We start from the raw sequence: 20,182 nt of genomic DNA, 5'->3' as shown, positions 1-20,182 counted from the left end.
CCCTTTGTAGTCTGTAATAGTTTTCAAGCCCTGCCACATCCGACGAGCGTCGGAGCCGGTGTAGTACGATTCAATCTTAGTCCTGTATTGACTCTTTGCCTGTTTGATGGTTCGTCGGAGGGCATAGCGGGATTTCTTATAAGTGACCGGGTTAGAGTCCTGCTCCTTGAAAGCGGCAGTTCTACAATTTCGCTCAGTGCGGATGTTGTGTGTATAATGTGTTTGTGTGTGTGTTTGTGTGTGTGTGTGTATAATGTTACCTGGCTATAGAGTGGTTCAGCCATGCCGTGTGGTTCTTCCAGTTTGACCACGTCCAGTATGTTGTAGGGGACGTATCCTGACTGGCCACTCCTGTTCCTCAGCTTCCACCACTGTTTATTGTCCTCTAACACCTGCAGGGCCACAATGACATGTCACAACCATGACCTTTGACCCTTGTTGACCTTTATTGACTCCAGTTGATCATCCTCTAACACCTGCAGGGCCACAATGACCTAAATGATCATAACAATAATAATATACCATTTAGCATGTTTTTTTTTTTTCTTTATCTGAAACTAACATACTGTAATATCCAAGCTCTGCATCACAATTCAATGGATGCCATAATAACTCCCTCTAGCCATATGACAAATACTGTTAACCCCATGCTAGACATGTCATTGTGTGACATCTCAGGCCATGGCATGACTCACAGACAAATCCATCGTAACAATGTCAGTTGGGATGCAAGTGCACATCGTCTCAATTCTCACTTTGCCCAAAATAGTGGCAGAAAGTGATCACTATCAAACACATCAGCTAGCAGCCACTCCATAAAGGGCCTAGGGGTCAATGACTATCAAATAAAACATTAACATACTGAGCTATATTGTTTACAAAAAAAAAAGGGCAAATTATATTATTTTATAATACAACAATTGCTCAGAGAAAGAGATTTTGTTTAACAAGTCATTTCTCAAAAAGGTAGGGGTCAAAATTATTGACACCCCTATTTTCAAGAAGTTCCACAAACAAATCGGTTGCACTGCAAACAGTTTTCATGGTCCTTGTTTCGTGTGCACCTGTCTTCTTTTTCGCCCGAGTTGGAGCTGCGGTGCCTGGGGGGAGGGGGATCAGGACGTGCTGCTGGACGTGCTGCTGGACGTGCTGCTGGCCAGGCTACCATAACGACTCCAGATCCATGCTCTTTCCGCCGTTTGCCCCGCAGACATACAAGTGTGCAATAAATGCTTTGAGTTCATCCATAGACATGTCTCACAGACTGGTTCCTTTTCCGTGCGCATGAGCAACAGATTTGTCTCTTTGACTGATGTCCTGCTCTCTCACTACAGTTCTACTACTGTTCTAAATTGAATCATCCTCTTCACCCTCTTCCTCATCATTCAGATAACTCAACGTCAGTGACCTAGAGCGGTTCTAGTGTCAACAAGGGACACAGGAAGCAAAATAGCACTATAACATCAAAGATCCAGCACCAGAATTTACAGTAGGTATTGGGAAAACATGTTTTTGCCCGTGCTACAGATGGCTGACAGTATTATAATATAGATGGCGTACCTCTAGCACCTCCTCCTGCAGTACTGACAGTATTATGGCGTACCTCTAGCACCTCCTCCTGCAGTACTGACAGTATTATAATATAGATGGCGTACCTCTAGCACCTCCTCCTGCAGTACTGACAGTATTATAATATAGATGGCGTACCTCTAGCACCTCCTCCTGCAGTACTGACAGTATTATAATATAGATGGCGTACCTCTAGCACCTCCTCCTGCAGTACTGACAGTTCGTTGGCGTTGCGGGCCACAAAGTGGTAGCGGATCTTGGCATATTTACGGGACGAGGAGGTCAGCACATTGTAGGACCTTGGACAGGAGGTATGAGTTATTTCTAACGGGCCATGCACAACAAATATTGCCCCAGATTTAGCTACACGTCTGCTACATGGTCTGTATTAATACTACAACAGCGTACGAGTTTTATAGCAGCTCAAGAAATAACAACAATTTGAGAAACGTTTTGTTTAGTAATGATAACAGTAGTAGTACTATCCACTTACCCATTTGATGAGCTTAAAGACTGGGTTCCAGAAATCTGAAAGAGAGAGATGTTATTATCATTGTAAAGTGATGTTATGGACTAGTATGTGTCTGACTAGTGTAACACACTGAACTCTATGAAATAACTCAGAAAGTATTTGAAACCTGCGTCACTGAAGAAATGTAAACAAACAAATGACGAACTAACAATGGATGGCTGGGAGAAGTCTACTATAATTAATCAAATGGACAGCAGTCTAGAAATGTATGAGTATAAAACGTGTGTGTGTGTGTGTGTGTGTGTGTACACACCTCGTCTGAGTTGTAGGGGGACATGAGGTTGGATATGGGGGACAGGAGAGGTTCCCCTGATCCCTCTGCCTCCCACGGGGAGGTCCTGAACAGCTCAGCTGGGGGCTCCCACCCGTTCCTGAATGTAGGGAAGTAAGGTGGAGCACACTGGTCCTGCGGCCAGTCCGCTCTGCAGGGGGCAGGGGGCAGGGGCAGGGGGCAGGGGGCAGGGGCAGGGGGCAGGGGGCAGGGGGCAGGGGCAGGGGGCAGGGGGCAGGGGGCAGGGGCAGGGGCAGGGGGCAGGGGGCAGGGGGCAGGGGGCAGGGGGCAGGGGGCAGGGGGTTAATGCTGATACAGAGAGAACAAGTCTATAATCACTTATAAAGTATTAGAACAGCAGGCTGAACAGTTTATCAGCAGGCTGAACAGTTTAACAGCAGGCTGAACAGTTTACCAGCAGGCTGAACAGCTTAACAGCAGGCTGAACAGTTTAACAGCAGGCTGAACAGCTTAACAGCAGGCTGAACAGTTTAACAGCAGGCTGAACAGTTTAACAGCAGGCTGAACAGTTTACCAGCAGGCTGAACAGCTTAACAGCAGGCTGAACAGTTTAACAGCAGGCTGAACAGCTTAACAGCAGGCTGAACAGCTTAACAGCAGGCTGAACAGTTTAACAGCAGGCTGAAACGTTTAACAGCAGGCTGAACAGCTTAACAGCAGGCTGAACAGTTTACCAGCAGGCTTAATTTTAAGAAGTTATTTGGACACTTTAGTTGTGATACAAACCTTGTTGAAACATATAGGCCTATGGACAAGGCTACATGAGGTGTGCGACTATGATTAGAAAAAGTCGCAAAAGTGATAATATATCATTAATAAGTGATAGGCTAATATTGTCACCCATCAGACTATTCTTGATTTAATCTTGTCTTTACATATACTAAATAATACGTGTGAAATTTGTTTTGATTTAGAATGGACCATTATCATGCACCTGTCTTGGAATATGGGCAGTGGGGAAAAATATATTTAATCTATGCACTTAAATAGAGAATGGAGGATGCTTTTTCTGTGGTTTATTTTCATGCCAGCCAGGTAGGCTATACTCCTGTTGTAAAGAGAAGCAATGAGCTTAATATTAGGAAAGTAGATAAATAAATATAGTAGGCCTAGCCTATAGAAAGCTGATGGGATCCTCCTCTATTTAGTAGAGGCCATCTCTCTGTTTTGTCATGAAATTGCATAGCCTAATGTTGCGCAACATGAGCTCATGGGCTCTCATGAAGTGTTTGATTTGATTTCCGATTACATTTGCATTGATGTCAGAGTGATTAGAGGGACAATAGAGTGCTGAGTACCAGGCAGTTAGCAAGTTTGGTAGGCTACTAATGACCATCAGCAGTATCAGAGCTTGGAGAAGCCTAATCACCGTGACTAAACGGTCACGTGGAATTAGACTGCCATCACGACTCGTGACCGACGGTGTGGCGGGACGAGGTCTGTACGCAGCGTAGTACCTTCCATAAAAAGTTTTGCTCGACAAAAAGAAACGCAAGCATCATACATCTAATATTTAAAACAACAAAAACACATGGGTACAGAACACTTGCAACCACACACACACACCTGGGTCGTGTCCACCCGTCTCCCAGAAGTTCAAAGATGGTCATCTCTTTAGGCGACAGGTGACCTCTCAGGAAGTCTACTGCATCTCTGGACAGGTGAGGGGAGACCACGGAGCGGGGCAGCTCTGGACTGCCACAGGACTGGAGCACCTAGAGGTCGGAGGGTAGAGGTCACAGGTCATACACTGGAGAACCTGGAAGGTCAGAGGGTAGAGGGTAGAGGTCACAGGTCATACACTGGAGCACCTGGAAGGTCAGAGGGTAGAGGTCACAGGACATACACTGGAAGGTCAGAGGGTAGAGGTCACAGGACATACAAGTCATTATCAAAACACAGTCTATAGCTTCCACAGTCGTACACAGTCAATATCTCAGCAGGTTAATCTCTTCTAAAAGCACCCAGCCACTTGGTGTTATGTGTGCTGCTGTAAGACAGTTACCAGGTGTACTATAAGGCCATGTTGCTATGAGACAGTAACCAGGTGTACTATAAGGCCATGTTGCCATGAGACAGTAACCAGGTGTACTATAAGGCCATGTTACCATGAGACAGTAACCAGGTGTACTATAAGGCTATGTTGCCATGAGACAGTAACCAGGTGTACTATAAGGCTATGTTGCCATGAGACAGTAACCAGGTGTACTATAAGACTATGTTACCATGAGACAGTAACCAGGTGTACTATAAGGCCATGTTGCTATGAGACAGTAACCGGGGCGGCAGGTGGCTTAGTGGGTAAGAGCGTTGTGCCAGTAACCGAAAGGTCGCTGGTTCTAATCCCCGAGCCGACTAGGTGAAAAATCTGTCGATGTGCCCTTAAGCAAGGCACTTAACCCTAATTGCTCATGTAAGTCGCTCTGGATAAGAGCGTCTGCTAAATGACTAAAATGTAATGTAAATGTAACCAGGTGTACTATAAGGCCATAATAATAAAAAAATAATATGCCATTTAGCAGACGCTTTTATCCAAAGCGACTTACAGTCATGCGTGCATACATTTTTGTGTATGGGTGGTCCCGGGAATCGAACCCACTACCTTGGCGTTACAAGCGCCGTGCTCTACCAGCTGAGCTACAGAGGACCACAGACATGTTACCATGAGACAGTAACCAGGTGTACTATAAGGCTATGTTGCTATGAGACAGTAACCAGGTGTACTATAAGGCCATGTTGCCATGAGACAGTAACCAGGTGTACTATAAGGCTATGTTGCCATGAGACAGTAAGCAGGTGTACTATAAGGCCATGTTACCATGAGACAGTAACCAGGTGTACTATAAGACTATGTTGCTATGAGACAGTAACCAGGTGTACTATAAGGATATGTTACCATGAGACAGTAACCAGGTGTACTATAAGGATATGTTACCATGAGACAGTAACCAGGTGTACTATCAGGATATGTTGCCATGAGACAGTAAACAGGTGTACTATAAGACTATGTTGCTATGAGGCAGTAACCAGGTGTACTATAAGGCTATGTTGCTATGAGACAGTCAGTAGGTGTACTATAAGGCTATGTTACCATGAGACAGTAACCAGGTGTACTATAAGGCTATGTTACCATGAGACAGTAACCAGGTGTACTATCAGGATATGTTGCCATGAGACAGTAACCAGGTGTACTATAAGGCTATGTTGCTATGAGACAGTCAGTAGGTGTACTATAAGGCTATGTTACCATGAGACAGTAACCAGGTGTACTATAAGGTAAGACGGCAAATCCCCGCCTTACCTTAGCTCATTGGTCACCATAGCAACACCCATCCGTAGTCTGCGCTCCAGCAGGTATATCTCACTGGTCATCCCCAAAGCCAACACCTCCTTTGGCCGCCATTCCTTCCAGTTCTCTGCTGCCAATGACTGGAACGAACTGCAAAAATCTCTGAAGCTGGAGACTCTTATCTCCCTCACTAACTTTAAGCATCAGTTGTCAGAGCACCTTACCATTCACTGCACCTGTACACAGCCCATCTGTAATTAGCCCCCCCAACTACCTCATCCCCATATTGTTATTTATTTTGCTCATTTGCACCCCAGTATCTCTATTTGCACATAATCTCTTGCACATCTATCATTCCAGTGTTAATACGAAATTGTAACTATTTTGCACTATAGCCTATTTATTGCCTTACCTCCATAACTTACTACATTTGCACACACTGTATATATATCTTCTGTTTTGTATTTTTGACTTTATATTTTGTTTTACCCCATATGTAACTCTGTGTTTTTTTTTTTATCGCACTGCTTTGCTTTATCTTGGCCAGGTCGCAGTTGTAAATGAGAACTTGTTCTCAACTGGCTTACCTGGTTAAATAAAGGTGAAATAAATAAACATTTAATAAAATATGTTACCATGAGACAGTAACCAGGTGTATACTATAAGGCTATGTTGCTATGAGACAGCAACCAGGTGTACTATAAGGCTATGTTGCCATGAGACAGTAACCAGGTGTACTATAAGGCTATGTTGCTATGAGACAGTAACCAGGTGTACTATAATGCTATGTTGCTATGAGACAGTAACCAGGTGTACTATAAGGCTATGTTGCCATGAGACAGTAACCAGGTGTACTATAAGGCTATGTTGCTATGAGACAGTAACCAAGTGTACTATAAGACTATGTTACCATGAGACAGTAACCAGGTGTACTATAAGGCTATGTTGCCATGAGACAGTAACCAAGTGTACTATAAGGCTATGTTGCTATGAGACAGTAACCAAGTGTACTATAAGGCTATGTTGCCATGAGACAGTAACCAGGTGTACTATCAGGATATGTTGCCATGAGACAGTAAACAGGTGTACTATAAGGCTATGTTGCTATGAGACAGTAACCAGGTGTACTATAAGACTATGTTGCTATGAGACAGTAACCAAGTGTACTATAAGACTATGTTACCATGAGACAGTAACCAGGTGTACTATAAGGCTATGTTGCCATGAGACAGTAACCAGGTGTACTATAAGGCTATGTTGCTATGAGACAGTAACCAGGTGTACTATAAGACTATGTTACCATGAGACAGTAACCAGGTGTACTATCAGGATATGTTGCCATGAGACAGTAACCAGGTGTACTATAAGGCTATGTTGCTATGAGACAGTAACCAAGTGTACTATAAGACTATGTTACCATGAGACAGTAACCAGGTGTACTATAAGGCTATGTTGCCATGAGACAGTAACCAAGTGTACTATAAGGCTATGTTGCTATGAGACAGTAACCAAGTGTACTATAAGGCTATGTTGCCATGAGACAGTAACCAGGTGTACTATCAGGATATGTTGCCATGAGACAGTAAACAGGTGTACTATAAGGCTATGTTGCTATGAGACAGTAACCAGGTGTACTATAAGACTATGTTGCTATGAGACAGTAACCAGGTGTACTATAAGACTATGTTGCTATGAGACAGTAACCAAGTGTACTATAAGACTATGTTGCTATGAGACAGTAAACAGGTGTACTATAAGACTATGTTACCATGAGACAGTAACCAGGTGTACTATCAGGATATGTTGCCATGAGACAGTAAACAGGTGTACTATAAGGCTATGTTGCTATGAGACAGTAACCAGGTGTACTACAGTGAGGGAAAAAAGTATTTGATCCCCTGCTGATTTTGTACGTTTGCCCACTAACAAATAAATGATCAATCTATAATTTTAATGGTAGTTTTATTTGAACAGTGAGAGACAGAATAACAAAAAAAAAATCCAGAAAAACGCATGTCAAAAATGTTATAAATTGATTTGCATTTTAATGAGGGAAATAAGTATTTGACCCCCTCTCAATCAGAAAGATTTCTGGCTCCCAGGTGTCTTTTATACAGGTAACGAGCTGAGATTAGGAGCACACTCTGAAAGGGAGTGCTCCTAATCTCAGTTTGTTACCTGTATAAAAGACACCTGTCCACAGAAGCAATCAATCAATCAGATTCCAAACTCTCCACCATGGCCAAGACCAAAGAGCTCTCCCAGGATGTCAGGGACAAGATTGTAGACCTACACAAGGCTGGAATGGGCTACAAGACCATCGCCAAGCAGCTTGGTGAGAAGGTGACAACAGTTGGTGCGATTATTCGCAAATGGAAGAAACACAAAATAACTGTCAATCTCCCTCGGCCTGGGGCTCCATGCAAGATCTCACCTCGTGGAGTTGCAATGATCATGAGAACGGTGAGGAATCAGCCCAGAACTACACGGGAGGATCTTGTCAATGATCTCAAGGCAGCTGGGACCATAGTCACCAAGAAAACAATTGGTAACACACTACGCCGTGAAGGACTGAAATCCTGCAGCGCCCGCAAGGTCCCCCTGCTCAAGAAAGCACATATACAGGCCCGTCTGATGTTTGCCAATGTACATCTGAATGATTCAGAGGAGAACTGGGTGAAAGTGTTGTGGTCAGATGAGACCAAAATCGAGCTCTTTGGCATCAACTCAACTCGCCGTGTTTGGAGGAGGAGGAATGCTGCCTATGACCCCAAGAACACCATCCCCACCGTCAAACATGGAGGTGGAAACATTATGCTTTGGGGGTGTTTTTCTGCTAAGGGGACAGGACAACTTCACCGCATCAAAGGGACGATGGACGGGGTCATGTACCGTCAAATCTTGGGTGAGAACATCCTTCCCTCAGCCAGGGCATTGAAAATGGGTTGTGGATGGGTATTCCAGCATGACAATGACCCAAAACACACGGCCAAGGCAACAAAGGAGTGGCTCAAGAAGAAGCACATTAAGGTCCTGGAGTGGCCTAGCCAGTCTCCAGACCTTAATCCCATAGAAAATCTGTGGAGGGAGCTGAAGGTTCGAGTTGTCAAACGTTAGGCTCGAAACCTTAATGACTTGGAGAAGATCTGCAAAGAGGAGTGGGACAAAATCCCTCCTGAGATGTGTGCAAACCTGGTGGCCAACTACAAGAAAAGTCTGACCTCTGTGATTGCCAACAAGGGTTTTGCCACCAAGTACTAAGTCATGTTTTGCAGAGGGGGTCAAATACTTATTTCCCTCATTAAAATGCAAATGAATTTATAACATTTTTGACATGCGTTTTTCTAGATTTTGTTGTTGTTATTCTGTCTCACACTGTTCAAATAAACCTACCATTAAAATTATAGACCGATCATGTCTTTGTCAGTGGGCAAACGTACAAAATCAGCAGGGGATCAAATACTTTTTTCCCTCACTGTACAAGGCTATGTTACCATGAGGCAGTATCATAGGGCAGTAACCAGGTGTGTCTGTCTGAATAATAGATGTTAGGGTTCAGTAAATCTAGCCTTCATCATTACGCAACTGTGGTGACTGCACCTGATGTGGGGCTGTAACCACACTGATCCGGTCTGCTTAGTTCCAAGGTGGAAGGGTGTGGGTGTGTGTGTGTGTGTGTGTGTGTGTGTGTGTGTGTGTGTGTGTGTGTGTGTGTGTTTGCATGCTAGATGCATCACTCATTAGACTTTCCCCCCCTGCAGGAAAGCTTCCACACACACAAGCCAATAGAGGGTAAGGTATGTTGATGACTAGGACAGTCCAAGCATTCAGCTGTTCTCATTCTCCCCAGCTCAATAGACTGGCCGTGGTGTGTGGGAATATCAGCGTACTACTGTGTGTATGGTTCAGTCAACATTGTGGGAAGAATGAATGCTTCCTAAAGCACACAGTGTTCTGCTTGGCTGCCCAGACATAGTATAGTAGTAGGTCAAAGGGACAGACACGAGCCATTTCATTTCCATTTAGATTTTAGTTGATGTCACTGGCATTTTTTCAAGTAACGATTTTTTTTACAGAATAACAGAAATTGGCCCAGCTGAAAAGGCCTGTGTCTGATGTTTAGAAACACTCTCCTACCTCATCTGATGTAGGCAACACACTGTATATATATTTTATGTTGTATTTTTGACTTTATGTTTTGTTTTACCCCATATGTAACTCTGTGTTGTTGTTTTTATCGCACTGCTTTGCTTTATCTTGGCCAGGTCGCAGTTGTAAATGAGAACTTGTTCTCAACTGGCTTACCTGGTTAAATAAAGATTAAAAAATAAAAAATAAATAAATAAAATAAAAACAGTAAGACTTATTTTCTCTGCAAGGACAGAGTGTGATACCCAACAATCTCTATCCAAATACAGGCTGGATGATCAAATCCTAGCGGGCAAAACTGGTTGCAATGACATCATTATTGCAACCAGATTTCAAACAGTTCAGGTTGTAATCTGGCTGTTTTGATGTCTTTTCAACCAACTTTGCCTGCTATGAATGCACTCTATGAAACATTATATATTTTTGTCTATCAGTCAGGTTCTTACCAACTCCAGGGGTGACTATCAGTCAGGTTCTTACCAACTCCAGGGGTGACTATCAGTCAGGTTCCTACCAACTCCAGGGGTGACTATCAGTCAGGTTCTTACCAACTCCAGGGGTGACTATCAGTCAGGTTCTTACCAACTCCAGGGGTGACTATCAGTCAGCTTCTTACCAACTCCAGGGGTGACTATCAGTCAGGTTCTTACCAACTCCAGGGGTGACTATCAGTCAGCTTCTTACCAACTCCAGGGGTGACTATCAGTCAGCTTCTTACCAACTCCAGGGGTGACTATCAGTCAGGTTCTTACCAACTCCAGGGGTGACTATCAGTCAGGTTCTTACCAACTCCAGGGGTGACTATCAGTCAGCTTCTTACCAACTCCAGGGGTGACTATCAGTCAGGTTCTTACCAACTCCAGGGGTGACTATCAGTCAGGTTCTTACCAACTCCAGGGGTGACTATCAGTCAGGTTCTTACCAACTCCAGGGGTGACTATCAGTCAGCTTCTTACCAACTCCAGGGGTGACTATCAGTCAGGTTCCTACCAACTCCAGGGGTGACTATCAGTCAGGTTCTTACCAACTCCAGGGGGCCAAAGAGGAAGTGCACCAGTTCAGAAGCGCTGGGGTTCTGGATGTGCTTCTTCAGTTTGGCCTGCAGGGGGCAGAGTGACAAATACACACTGTTACAGACAGCTCACCACAGCTCCGTATAGGAAAGTAGCAGCAAGGTTTCTATTTCAATTCAGTCAATTGGGGAAGTAATCTAAAAGATGTCTGTCCCAATTCCCTTCAAAGCCCTTTCCCTTGGTCCTTCCATGTTTATAGATGTAAGCAACATGGTGGAGGCTCCACTACTCACCTGATTCAACCTATAAAGACCCTTTAAATCTGTAAACATCAAAGGGTTAGGACCAAAGTAAAGGGGTAGGGTGCGATTTGGTCTCCGCTGGAACTAACGTTTAAGAACGTTGGGCCAGTAACTAAAAGGTTGCTGGTTCGAATCCCTGAGCGACTAGGTGAAACATCTGTCGATGTGGCCTTGAGCAAGGCACTTAACCCTAACTGCTCCAGTAAGTGGCTCTGGATAAGAGCGTCTGCTAAACGACTAAAATGTCAAACGTCAAATGTATTATACACAGGCATAATGGAGGTTTGTGTACTAGGAAGTCAACTCACCAGTAGGTTGAAGGCTAACTTCAGTTTCTGTAGGCTATCAATGAACTCTGCCTCGGAGGGGGGCTTCGCTCTCAGGGTCAGCATGCCCTCTGTCAATAAGCAGACAGACAGACGAGAGAGACAAACATGACATGACCACACAGAGAGACTACTGTAGGGTTCCTATACTGGCTTCACACAGGGCAGGGGGGAGACGGTTACTACACTGGCTTCACACAGGGCAGGGGGGAGACAGTTACTATACTGGCTTCACACAGGGCAGGGGGGAGACGGTTACTATACTGGCTTCACTCAGGGCAGGGGGGAGACGGTTACTATACTGGGCAGGGGAGAGACGGTTACTATACTGGGCAGGGGGGAGACGGTTACTATACTGGGCAGGGGAGAGACGGTTACTATACTGGCTTCACACAGGGCAGGGGGGAGACGGTTACTATACTGGGCAGGGGGGAGATGGTTACTACACTGGCTTCACTCAGGGCAGGGGAGAGACGGTTACTATACTGGGCAGGGGAGAGATGGTTACTACACTGGCTTCACTCAGGGCAGGGGAGAGACGGTTACTATACTGGGCAGGGGAGAGATGGTTACTACACTGGCTTCACTCAGGGCAGGGGGGAGATGGTTACTATACCACACAGGGCAGGGGGGAGACGGTTACTATACTGGCTTCACACAGGGCAGGGGGGAGACGGTTACTATACAGGGCAGGGGAGAGACGGTTACTATACTGGCTTCACACAGGGCAGGGGGGAGACGGTTACTATACTGGCTTCACACAGGGCAGGGGGGAGACGGTTACTATACTGGCTTCACTCAGGGCAGGGGGGAGACGGTTACTACACTGGCTTCACACAGAGCAGGGGGGAGACGGTTACTATACTGGCTTCACACAGGGCAGGGGGGAGACGGTTACTATACTGGCTTCACACAGGGCAGGGGGGAGAGACGGTTACTATACTGGGCAGGGGGGAGACGGTTACTATACTGGCTTCACACAGGGCAGGGGGGAGAGGGTTACTATACAGGGCAGGGGGGAGACGGTTACTATACTGGGCAGGGGGGAGACGGTTACTATACTGGCTTCACACAGGGCAGGGGGGAGAGGGTTACTATACTGGCTTCACACAGGGCAGGGGGGAGACGGTTACTATACTGGGCAGGGGAGAGACGGTTACTATACTGGCTTCACTCAGGGCAGGGGGGAGACGGTTACTATACTGGGCAGGGGGGAGACGGTTACTATACTGGCTTCACACAGGGCAGGGGGGAGACGGTTACTATACAGGGCAGGGGGGAGACGGTTACTATACTGGCTTCACACAGGGCAGGGGGGAGAGGCTCAGATGGGAAAGTCAATGTAACACTCTTTAGCTGTGTTGATGTGTCCACATAGAACCATCTGAGAAAATCTCCACTCATCTCAAAAGGGGACTGTTCAGATTGCTCAGTTGCATTCAGAATTTAGAACTGTACAGCCAGGACAAAATGAAAATCTGACAAGATCAAGATCAATATTGAATGAATTATTACTAATTCCACTAAGACCACCTGAGAAAATGTTGACTGAACCCAACTTATTTTAGACGAGATTTGACCATTTTAGAATATTCAACATCAGCTACCCATTTTTCATCCAGATCAAGGTGTCTCGGATCAACATCAACCACCCACACAGCCCCAGATCAAGGTGTCTTGGATCAACATCAACCACCCACACAGCCCCAGATCAAGGTGTCTTGGCTAATACAGGTCATAGTAAGGAAAAGTTGTCTCTCCACAGCTTAAGAGGATATAGGAGATGACATCATAGATAGTGGACAATACAATAATTCAAGATACACAGTTCAGTTGATGAAAGAGTTAAGAGAAGGCATAACACAAGAGAACATAGAAAGTGTTAGTGGACAATATATTTGATATTGTCAGTGAGGTGGTTGTTTCCACCACGTGACCAGAAGAAGAAGAAACAGACCTGCTGGTCCTTTCTTCTTAATCTTCTTACTCTTGTTGCGCTGGTTGAGCTGAGAGAACGCCTCCGCAGCCTTCTGCAGCCGAGCCACAAAGATCTCAATGTCATCCAGGGCACAGTTCAGGATTTGCTAAAAAGAGAAGGCGAGAGAAAGAAAGAAAGTCTAACGAGTGATGGCTGACCACCAAGCTAGCATGATCAAATCTGGTTTAGTTCAGAATGTCCTGCAGGGGGGAACGTCTAACGAGTGATGTATCTAGCATGCAAGCAAATAATACAGAGAATAACTACTAATAGTAGTAGAATAACTACTAATAGACAGATCTATAGGCGGAAGACAAGTACCAGAAATAACTACACTGAACAAAAAACTTATTTCTCTCAAATTCTGTGCACACATGTGTTTCCATCCCTGTTAGGGAGCATTTCTCCTTTGCCAAGATAATCCATCCACCTGACAGGTGTGGCATATCAAGAAGCTGATTAAACAGCACGATCATTACACAGGTGCAGGTGCTGGACGAGAACGAGAGAGAAAGTGTCTTAGCTAGGAAGCAAAACATGGGGTGACTTAATATCAGTATGTGTTGCGTCAAAAGACAGGTATTCATATTCAAGAGTTGCAGTGTGAACCATACACAACTTGACAGTATGGGTGATTTAATATCAGTACGGGTGACTTAATATCAGTATGGGTGATTTAATATCAGTACGGGTGACTTAATATCAGTACGGGTGACTTAATATCAGTACGGGTGACTTAATATCAGTACGGGTGATTTAATATCAGTACGGGTGACTTAATATCAGTACGGGTGACTTAATATCAGTACGGGTGATTTAATATCAGTATGTAGCCAAGTGGGCAACAAGGTATTGTGTAACAGTGTAACTCACCACGTCCTTCTCAATACGCAGGGCCAGCTTCTCATGGGACTCTGGGTCCTGCTGTGCAGATCCTCGCCTTTCCACATCTAACAGACACACAGATAAAGCACACTTTATTCATTTATTAATAACAATAACAATGATAACAGTTAATCATGGTTATAATAATGTGTGTGTGTCAGTGTGTCAGTGTGAGGGCCCTGGTGGAGTGTGCTGCCAGGAAAATAACCTCTCCCTCAACGTCAACAAACGAAGGAGCTGATCGTGGACTTCAGGAAACAGCAGAGGGTGCACCCCCCTATCCACATCAACGGGACAGCAGTGGAGAAGGTGGAAAGCTTCAAGTTCCTTGGAGTACATGCCACTGACATACTGAAATGGTGCACCCACGCAGGCAGTGTGGTGAAGAAGGCGCAACAGAGCCTCTTCAACCTCAGAAGGCTGAAGAAATTCGGCTTGGCCCCTAAGACCCTCTCAAACTTTTACAGATGCACAATTGAGAGCATCCTGTCGGGCTGTATCACCGCCTGGTACGGCAACTGCACCGCCCACCACCACGGGGCTCTCAAGAGGGTGGTGCGGTCTGCCCAACGCATCACCAGGGGCACACTGCCTGCCCTCCAGGACACCTACAGCACCCGGTGTCACAGGAAGGCCAAAAATATCATCAAGGACAACAACCACCCGAGCCACTGCCTGTTCACCCCGCTATCATCCAGAAGGAGAGGTCAGTACAGCTGCATCAGAGCTGGGACCGAGAGACTGAAAAACAGCTTCTAACTCAAGGCCATCAGACTGTTAAATAGCCATCACTAGCCGGCCTCCACCCAGTACCCTGCCCTGAACTTAGTCACTGTCACTAGCTGTCACCCGGTTACTCAACCCTGCACCTTAGAGACTGCTGCCCTATGTACATAGACATGGAATCACTGGTCACTTTAATAATGTTTACATACTGTTTTACTCATTTCATATGTATATACTGTATTCTACTGTATTCTAGTCAATACCACTCCGACATTGCTCATCCTAATATTTATATATTTATTAATTCCTTTCTTTTACTTTGAGATTTGTGTGTATTGTTGTGAATTGTTAGATATTACTGCACTGTTGGAGCTAGGAACAGAAGCATTTCACTGCACCCGCAATAACATCTGCTAAATATGTGTATGTGACCAATACAATTGGATTAGATTTTGATTATGCTGTGTGTGTGTCTCTCTCTGTGTGTAATGTGTGTGTCTGTGTATGTGTCTCTCTCTCTGTGTGTAATGTGTGTGTGTCTCTCTCTCTGTGTGTGTGTGTGTGTGTGTGTGTGTTTCTCTGTGTGTGTGTGTGTGTGTCTGTGTGTAATGTGTGTGTGGTATAAGTCTTACCCTGCATGTTCATGGCAGCCACGCGGCCTCCTGGAGGTGGGCCCTTGGGGGCCGAGGAGGGGGGGATGATGGACTCTCTGTGGCGCTTAATCTTCTCCTGGTTCACCCTGAGAGAGGAGGAGAGGAGTGCAGGGTTTTAATCACAGGGGGTTATGGGGGGCTGGGCACCCCCATTAGAAATAAGGGTTCTTACTTCAAGGTCTGTGGTCGCATCTTCTTCCCATGTTTGTTGTCACCCAGAGCACTGTCGATGTCTGCATGGACCATCTCTGCCTGCAGTTAGCGACAGAAGGAGAGAGAGAGAGCGAGAGAGAGAGACAAAGAGAGAGAGAGAGAGAGAGAGAGAGAGAGAGAGAGAGAGACAAAGAGAGAGAGAGAGAGAGAGAGAGAAAGAGAGCAAGAGAGAGAGAGGTAGAGAGAGAGAGAGAGAGAGAGAGAGAGAGAGAGAGAGAGAGAGAGAGAGAGAGAGAGAGAGAGAGAGAGAGAAAGAAAGAGAGGGAGACAGAGAGAAAGAGAGGGAGACAGAGAGAAAGAGAAAGAGAGAGAGCAAGAGAGAGAGAGAGCGAGAAAGAGAGAGAGAGAGAGCGAGGGAGAGAGAGAGAGGGAGAGAGAGAGCATAGTCAGTATAAATATGTGTGTGTACGGTTACAGAGGGCATGGTCATTACTGAATAACAATTGTATAGGACTACATAACCACAACATACTTTCTGGTAAAATCCCTGCCTCCACTTCCAGCACCCCCACCTCCACAAAATCACAATTTGTCTAAAGTATCACCAAATCATGATTTGTCCAAAAAAAAAACGTCAAGAAAAAGAAGGTCACTGGTAATTCAGGATGGTAAGTCTTCCTTCCTATTGTGATGTTTGAGTTGATCCTTTTAATAGCAAATTAACTATAGCTCCAGTAATGTTGAAAAACGGCACATCCAAATGGAGAGCCCCTTGGATGAGTGAGGAAACCAATCAAGAGACAGTCAAAGTTGCAGGTCCATTATGATATTCTGAGAGAGCAATTTGGCTAATAAAACACAGTGGCTAATTGTTCTAACTTGATCACTAATAATCTGAATAATTCGAGAGTGCTCCTCTCGACCATTGATGGCCTGATAAATCCTACCCCCCCCCCCCCCCCGCAAAACTATGTGAATTTTCCTCCACATCTAAATATGGCATATTTCAGAGATAAGATATCAGTCAAGCAAGACCTGATGAGAAGTTTGATGATATGTGTCCCTAGCCTACCACGCAAAGGCACTATGGATTTATTTTCCCTGGTTGACACAGACATGCTCAGGAAAGTGATATCACAACTTAAGCCTTCTACCTGCCTTCTCTTGATCCTATCCCCACCCCCTTCTCTTGATCCTATCCCCACCCCCTTCTCTTGATCCTATCCCCACCCCCTTCTCTTGATCCTATCCCCACCCCTTCTCTTGATCCTATCCCCACCCCCTTCTCTTGATCCTATCCCCACCCCCTTCTCTTGATCCTATCCCCACCCCCTTCTCTTGATCCTATCCCCACCATCTTCATCAAAACAGTTTTTAATTGCATATCTGAAGAACTGCAAGCTATTGTTAAATCACTCCCTGTTCACAGGAACGTTCCCCACTGCACTAAAGACTGCTCTGTTGAAACCCCTTCTGAAGAAAAGTTATCTAGATTCTTCAGCGCTTAGCAATTTTCGTCCAATCTCCAACCTTACATTCTTAAGTAAAATTCTGGAGAAATTGGTTTTAAAACAGCTAAATAAAGTGCCAACTGTATTTTAGAACAATTCCAATCTGGTTTTCGGACAGCCTTAGTTAAAGTGGTAAATGATCTTAGAGCCAACACAAATGCCAAACAGCTCTCTGTCCTTGTGCTCTTAGATTTCAGTGTTGCATTCGGCACTGTTGACCACGATGTCCTTCTGGACAGACTGGAGAGGTGGGTTGTCCTCTGTTGACCATGATGTCCTTCAGGAGAGGTGGTTGGCCTCTGTTGACCATGATGTCCTTCTGGACAGACTGGAGAGGTGGGTTGGCCTCTGTTGACCATGATGTCCTTCTGGACAGACAGGAGAGGTGGTTGACCTCTGCTGACCATGATGTCCTTCTGGACAGACTGGAGGGGTGGTTGGCCTCTGTTGACCATGATGTCCTTCTGGATAGACTGGAGAGGTGGTTGGCCTCTGTTGACCATGATGTCCTTCTGGACAGACTGGAGGGGTGGTTGGCCTCTGTTGACCATGATGTCCTTCTGGAGAGGTGGTTGACCTCTGTTGACCATGATGTCCTTCTGGACAGACTGGAGAGGTGGTTGGCCTCTGTTGACCATGATGTCCTTCTGGACAGACTGGAGAGGTGGGTTGGCCTCTGTTGACCATGATGTCCTTCTGGACAGACTGGAGAGGTGGGTTGGCCTCTGTTGACCATGATGTCCTTCTGGACAGACTGGAGAGGTGGGTTGGCCTCTGTTGACCATGATGTCCTTCTGGAGAGGTGGGTTTAGGTTTAGGTTTAGGACCTATTTAACCGGTCAATAGTTTTTTGTCACCCTTGGTGAACGTAACTCAGAGAAAATAGATATCACATGTGGCATTCCACAATGTTCGATTTTGGGTCTGGTACTGTTCACTTTATACACTGAGTATACCAAACATTAGGAACACCTTCCTAATATTGAGTTGCATCCAGCCAACTTGATGTAATTTGGGTGGTGGATCATTCTTGATACACACGGGAAACTGTTGAGCAAGAAAAACCAGCAGCGGGGCAGTTCTTGACACAAACCGATGAGCCTGGCACCTACTACCATACACCGTTCAAAAGGCACTTAAGTCTTTTGTCTTGCCCATTCACCCCTCTGAATGGCACACATACACAATCCATGTCTCAAGCCTTAAAATGTATTCTTTATTGCCATTTGGGACTTAGCCATGGTCTCTCGTGAAAGATTACGTAGATAGCAGTGACCCACCTCAACCTCGTCACAGTGGAAGAAGTGTATGTCAGGTCTGTGCTGCTCCTTGTCTTGACACACCAGCAGTAGGACAGATGGATACCTGGTCTGATTCAACACTGTCTGGCAGTGGTGGATCGTAGGCAGAGGGAAGTTCTCCAACTCTTCCTATGATGGAGGGAGGCAGGGGGGAGGGAGGGAGAGAGAGAGAGAGAGAGAGAGAGAGAGAGAGGGAGAGGGAGGGAGGGAGGGAGGGAGGGAGGGAGAGAGGGAGAGAGAGAGAGAGAGAGAGAGAGAGAGAGGGAGGGAGGGAGATTATTCTATATAAAATGTGTCAGGTCATCAGTAATCTTACCATAAAGGCTAAATGTCTGCAGATCTGACTGCCAGTGGGTTGGCTTGGCTCGGAGACACACACACACACACACACACACACACACACACACACACACACACACACACACACACACACACACACACACACACACACACACACACAAATATAAAAAAAAGAGAGTGACTGAAGACATTTTACATTTTAGTCTTTAGCAGACGCTCTTATCCAGAGCGACTTACAGGAGCAATTAGGGTTAAGTGCCCTTGCTCAAGGGCACATCGACAGATTTTTCACCTAGTCGGCTCGGGGATTAGAACCAGCGACCTTTCGGTTACTGGCACAACGCTCTTAACCACTAAAGCTACCGGCCGCCCAGACTTGGGCATAATCACAGCACTATGGAGGACATTATGACAAAATGCAATAAAACGATCTGTTAACCCTCATCTATTATGGTTAAACGATCTGTTAACCCTCATCTATTATGGTTAAACGATCTGTTAACCCTCATCTATTATGGTTAAACGATCTGTTAACCCTCATCTATTATGGTTAAACGATCTGTTAACCCTCATCTATTATGGTTAAACGATCTGTTAACCCTCATCTATTATGGTTAAACGATCTGTTAACCCTCATCTATTATGGTTAAACGATCTGTTAACCCTCATCTATTATGGTTAAACGATCTGTTAACCCTCATCTATTATGGTTAAACGATCTGTTAACCCTCATCTATTATGGTTAAACGATCTGTTAACCCTCATCTATTATGGTTAAACGATCTGTTAACCCTCATCTATTATGGTTAAACGATCTGTTAACCCTCATCTATTATGGTTAAACGATCTGTTAACCCTCATCTATTATGGTTAAACGATCTGTTAACCCTCATCTATTATGGTTAAACGATCTGTTAACCCTCATCTATTATGGTTAAACGATCTGTTAACCCTCATCTATTATGGTTAAACGATCTGTTAACCCTCATCTATTATGGTTAAACGATCTGTTAACCCTCATCTATTATGGTTAAACGATCTGTTAACCCTCATCTATTATGGTTAAACGATCTGTTAACCCTCATCTATTATGTTAAACGATCTGTTAACCCTCATCTATTATGGTTAAACGATCTGTTAACCCTCATCTATTATGGTTAAACGATCTGTTAACCCTCATCTATTATGGTTAAACGATCTGTT

The 20,182-nt window shown here is 45.1% G+C and overlaps 1 protein-coding gene across 1 annotated transcript in view; it reads right to left on the bottom strand.

The window, feature by feature from the left end:
- Nucleotides 1–20,182, bottom strand: part of LOC311122833 (epidermal growth factor receptor kinase substrate 8-like protein 2) — a 77,251-nt gene that overhangs the window by 5,774 nt on the left and 51,295 nt on the right. Inside the window, exons 6-17 of the mRNA XM_084197148.1 lie at nt 18,659–18,808; nt 15,887–15,966; nt 15,694–15,800; nt 14,324–14,400; nt 13,430–13,556; nt 11,455–11,543; nt 10,856–10,930; nt 3,960–4,108; nt 2,355–2,523; nt 2,063–2,097; nt 1,760–1,868; nt 261–392 (exon numbers count right to left, since the gene is read on the bottom strand). Of these exons, the coding sequence (XP_084053274.1) occupies nt 261–392; nt 1,760–1,868; nt 2,063–2,097; nt 2,355–2,523; nt 3,960–4,108; nt 10,856–10,930; nt 11,455–11,543; nt 13,430–13,556; nt 14,324–14,400; nt 15,694–15,800; nt 15,887–15,966; nt 18,659–18,808 (1,299 nt within the window). The remainder of the gene's footprint in view (nt 1–260; nt 393–1,759; nt 1,869–2,062; nt 2,098–2,354; nt 2,524–3,959; nt 4,109–10,855; nt 10,931–11,454; nt 11,544–13,429; nt 13,557–14,323; nt 14,401–15,693; nt 15,801–15,886; nt 15,967–18,658; nt 18,809–20,182) is intronic.

The sequence above is a fragment of the Coregonus lavaretus genome (genome assembly GCF_964263955.1).
Source record: "Coregonus lavaretus genome assembly, contig: HAP1_SCAFFOLD_852, whole genome shotgun sequence".
Taxonomy (NCBI): Eukaryota; Metazoa; Chordata; class Actinopteri; order Salmoniformes; family Salmonidae; genus Coregonus; species Coregonus lavaretus.
Note: the sequence above shows the minus strand (reverse complement) of the source record. Positions and strands in the feature narration are given on the sequence as shown.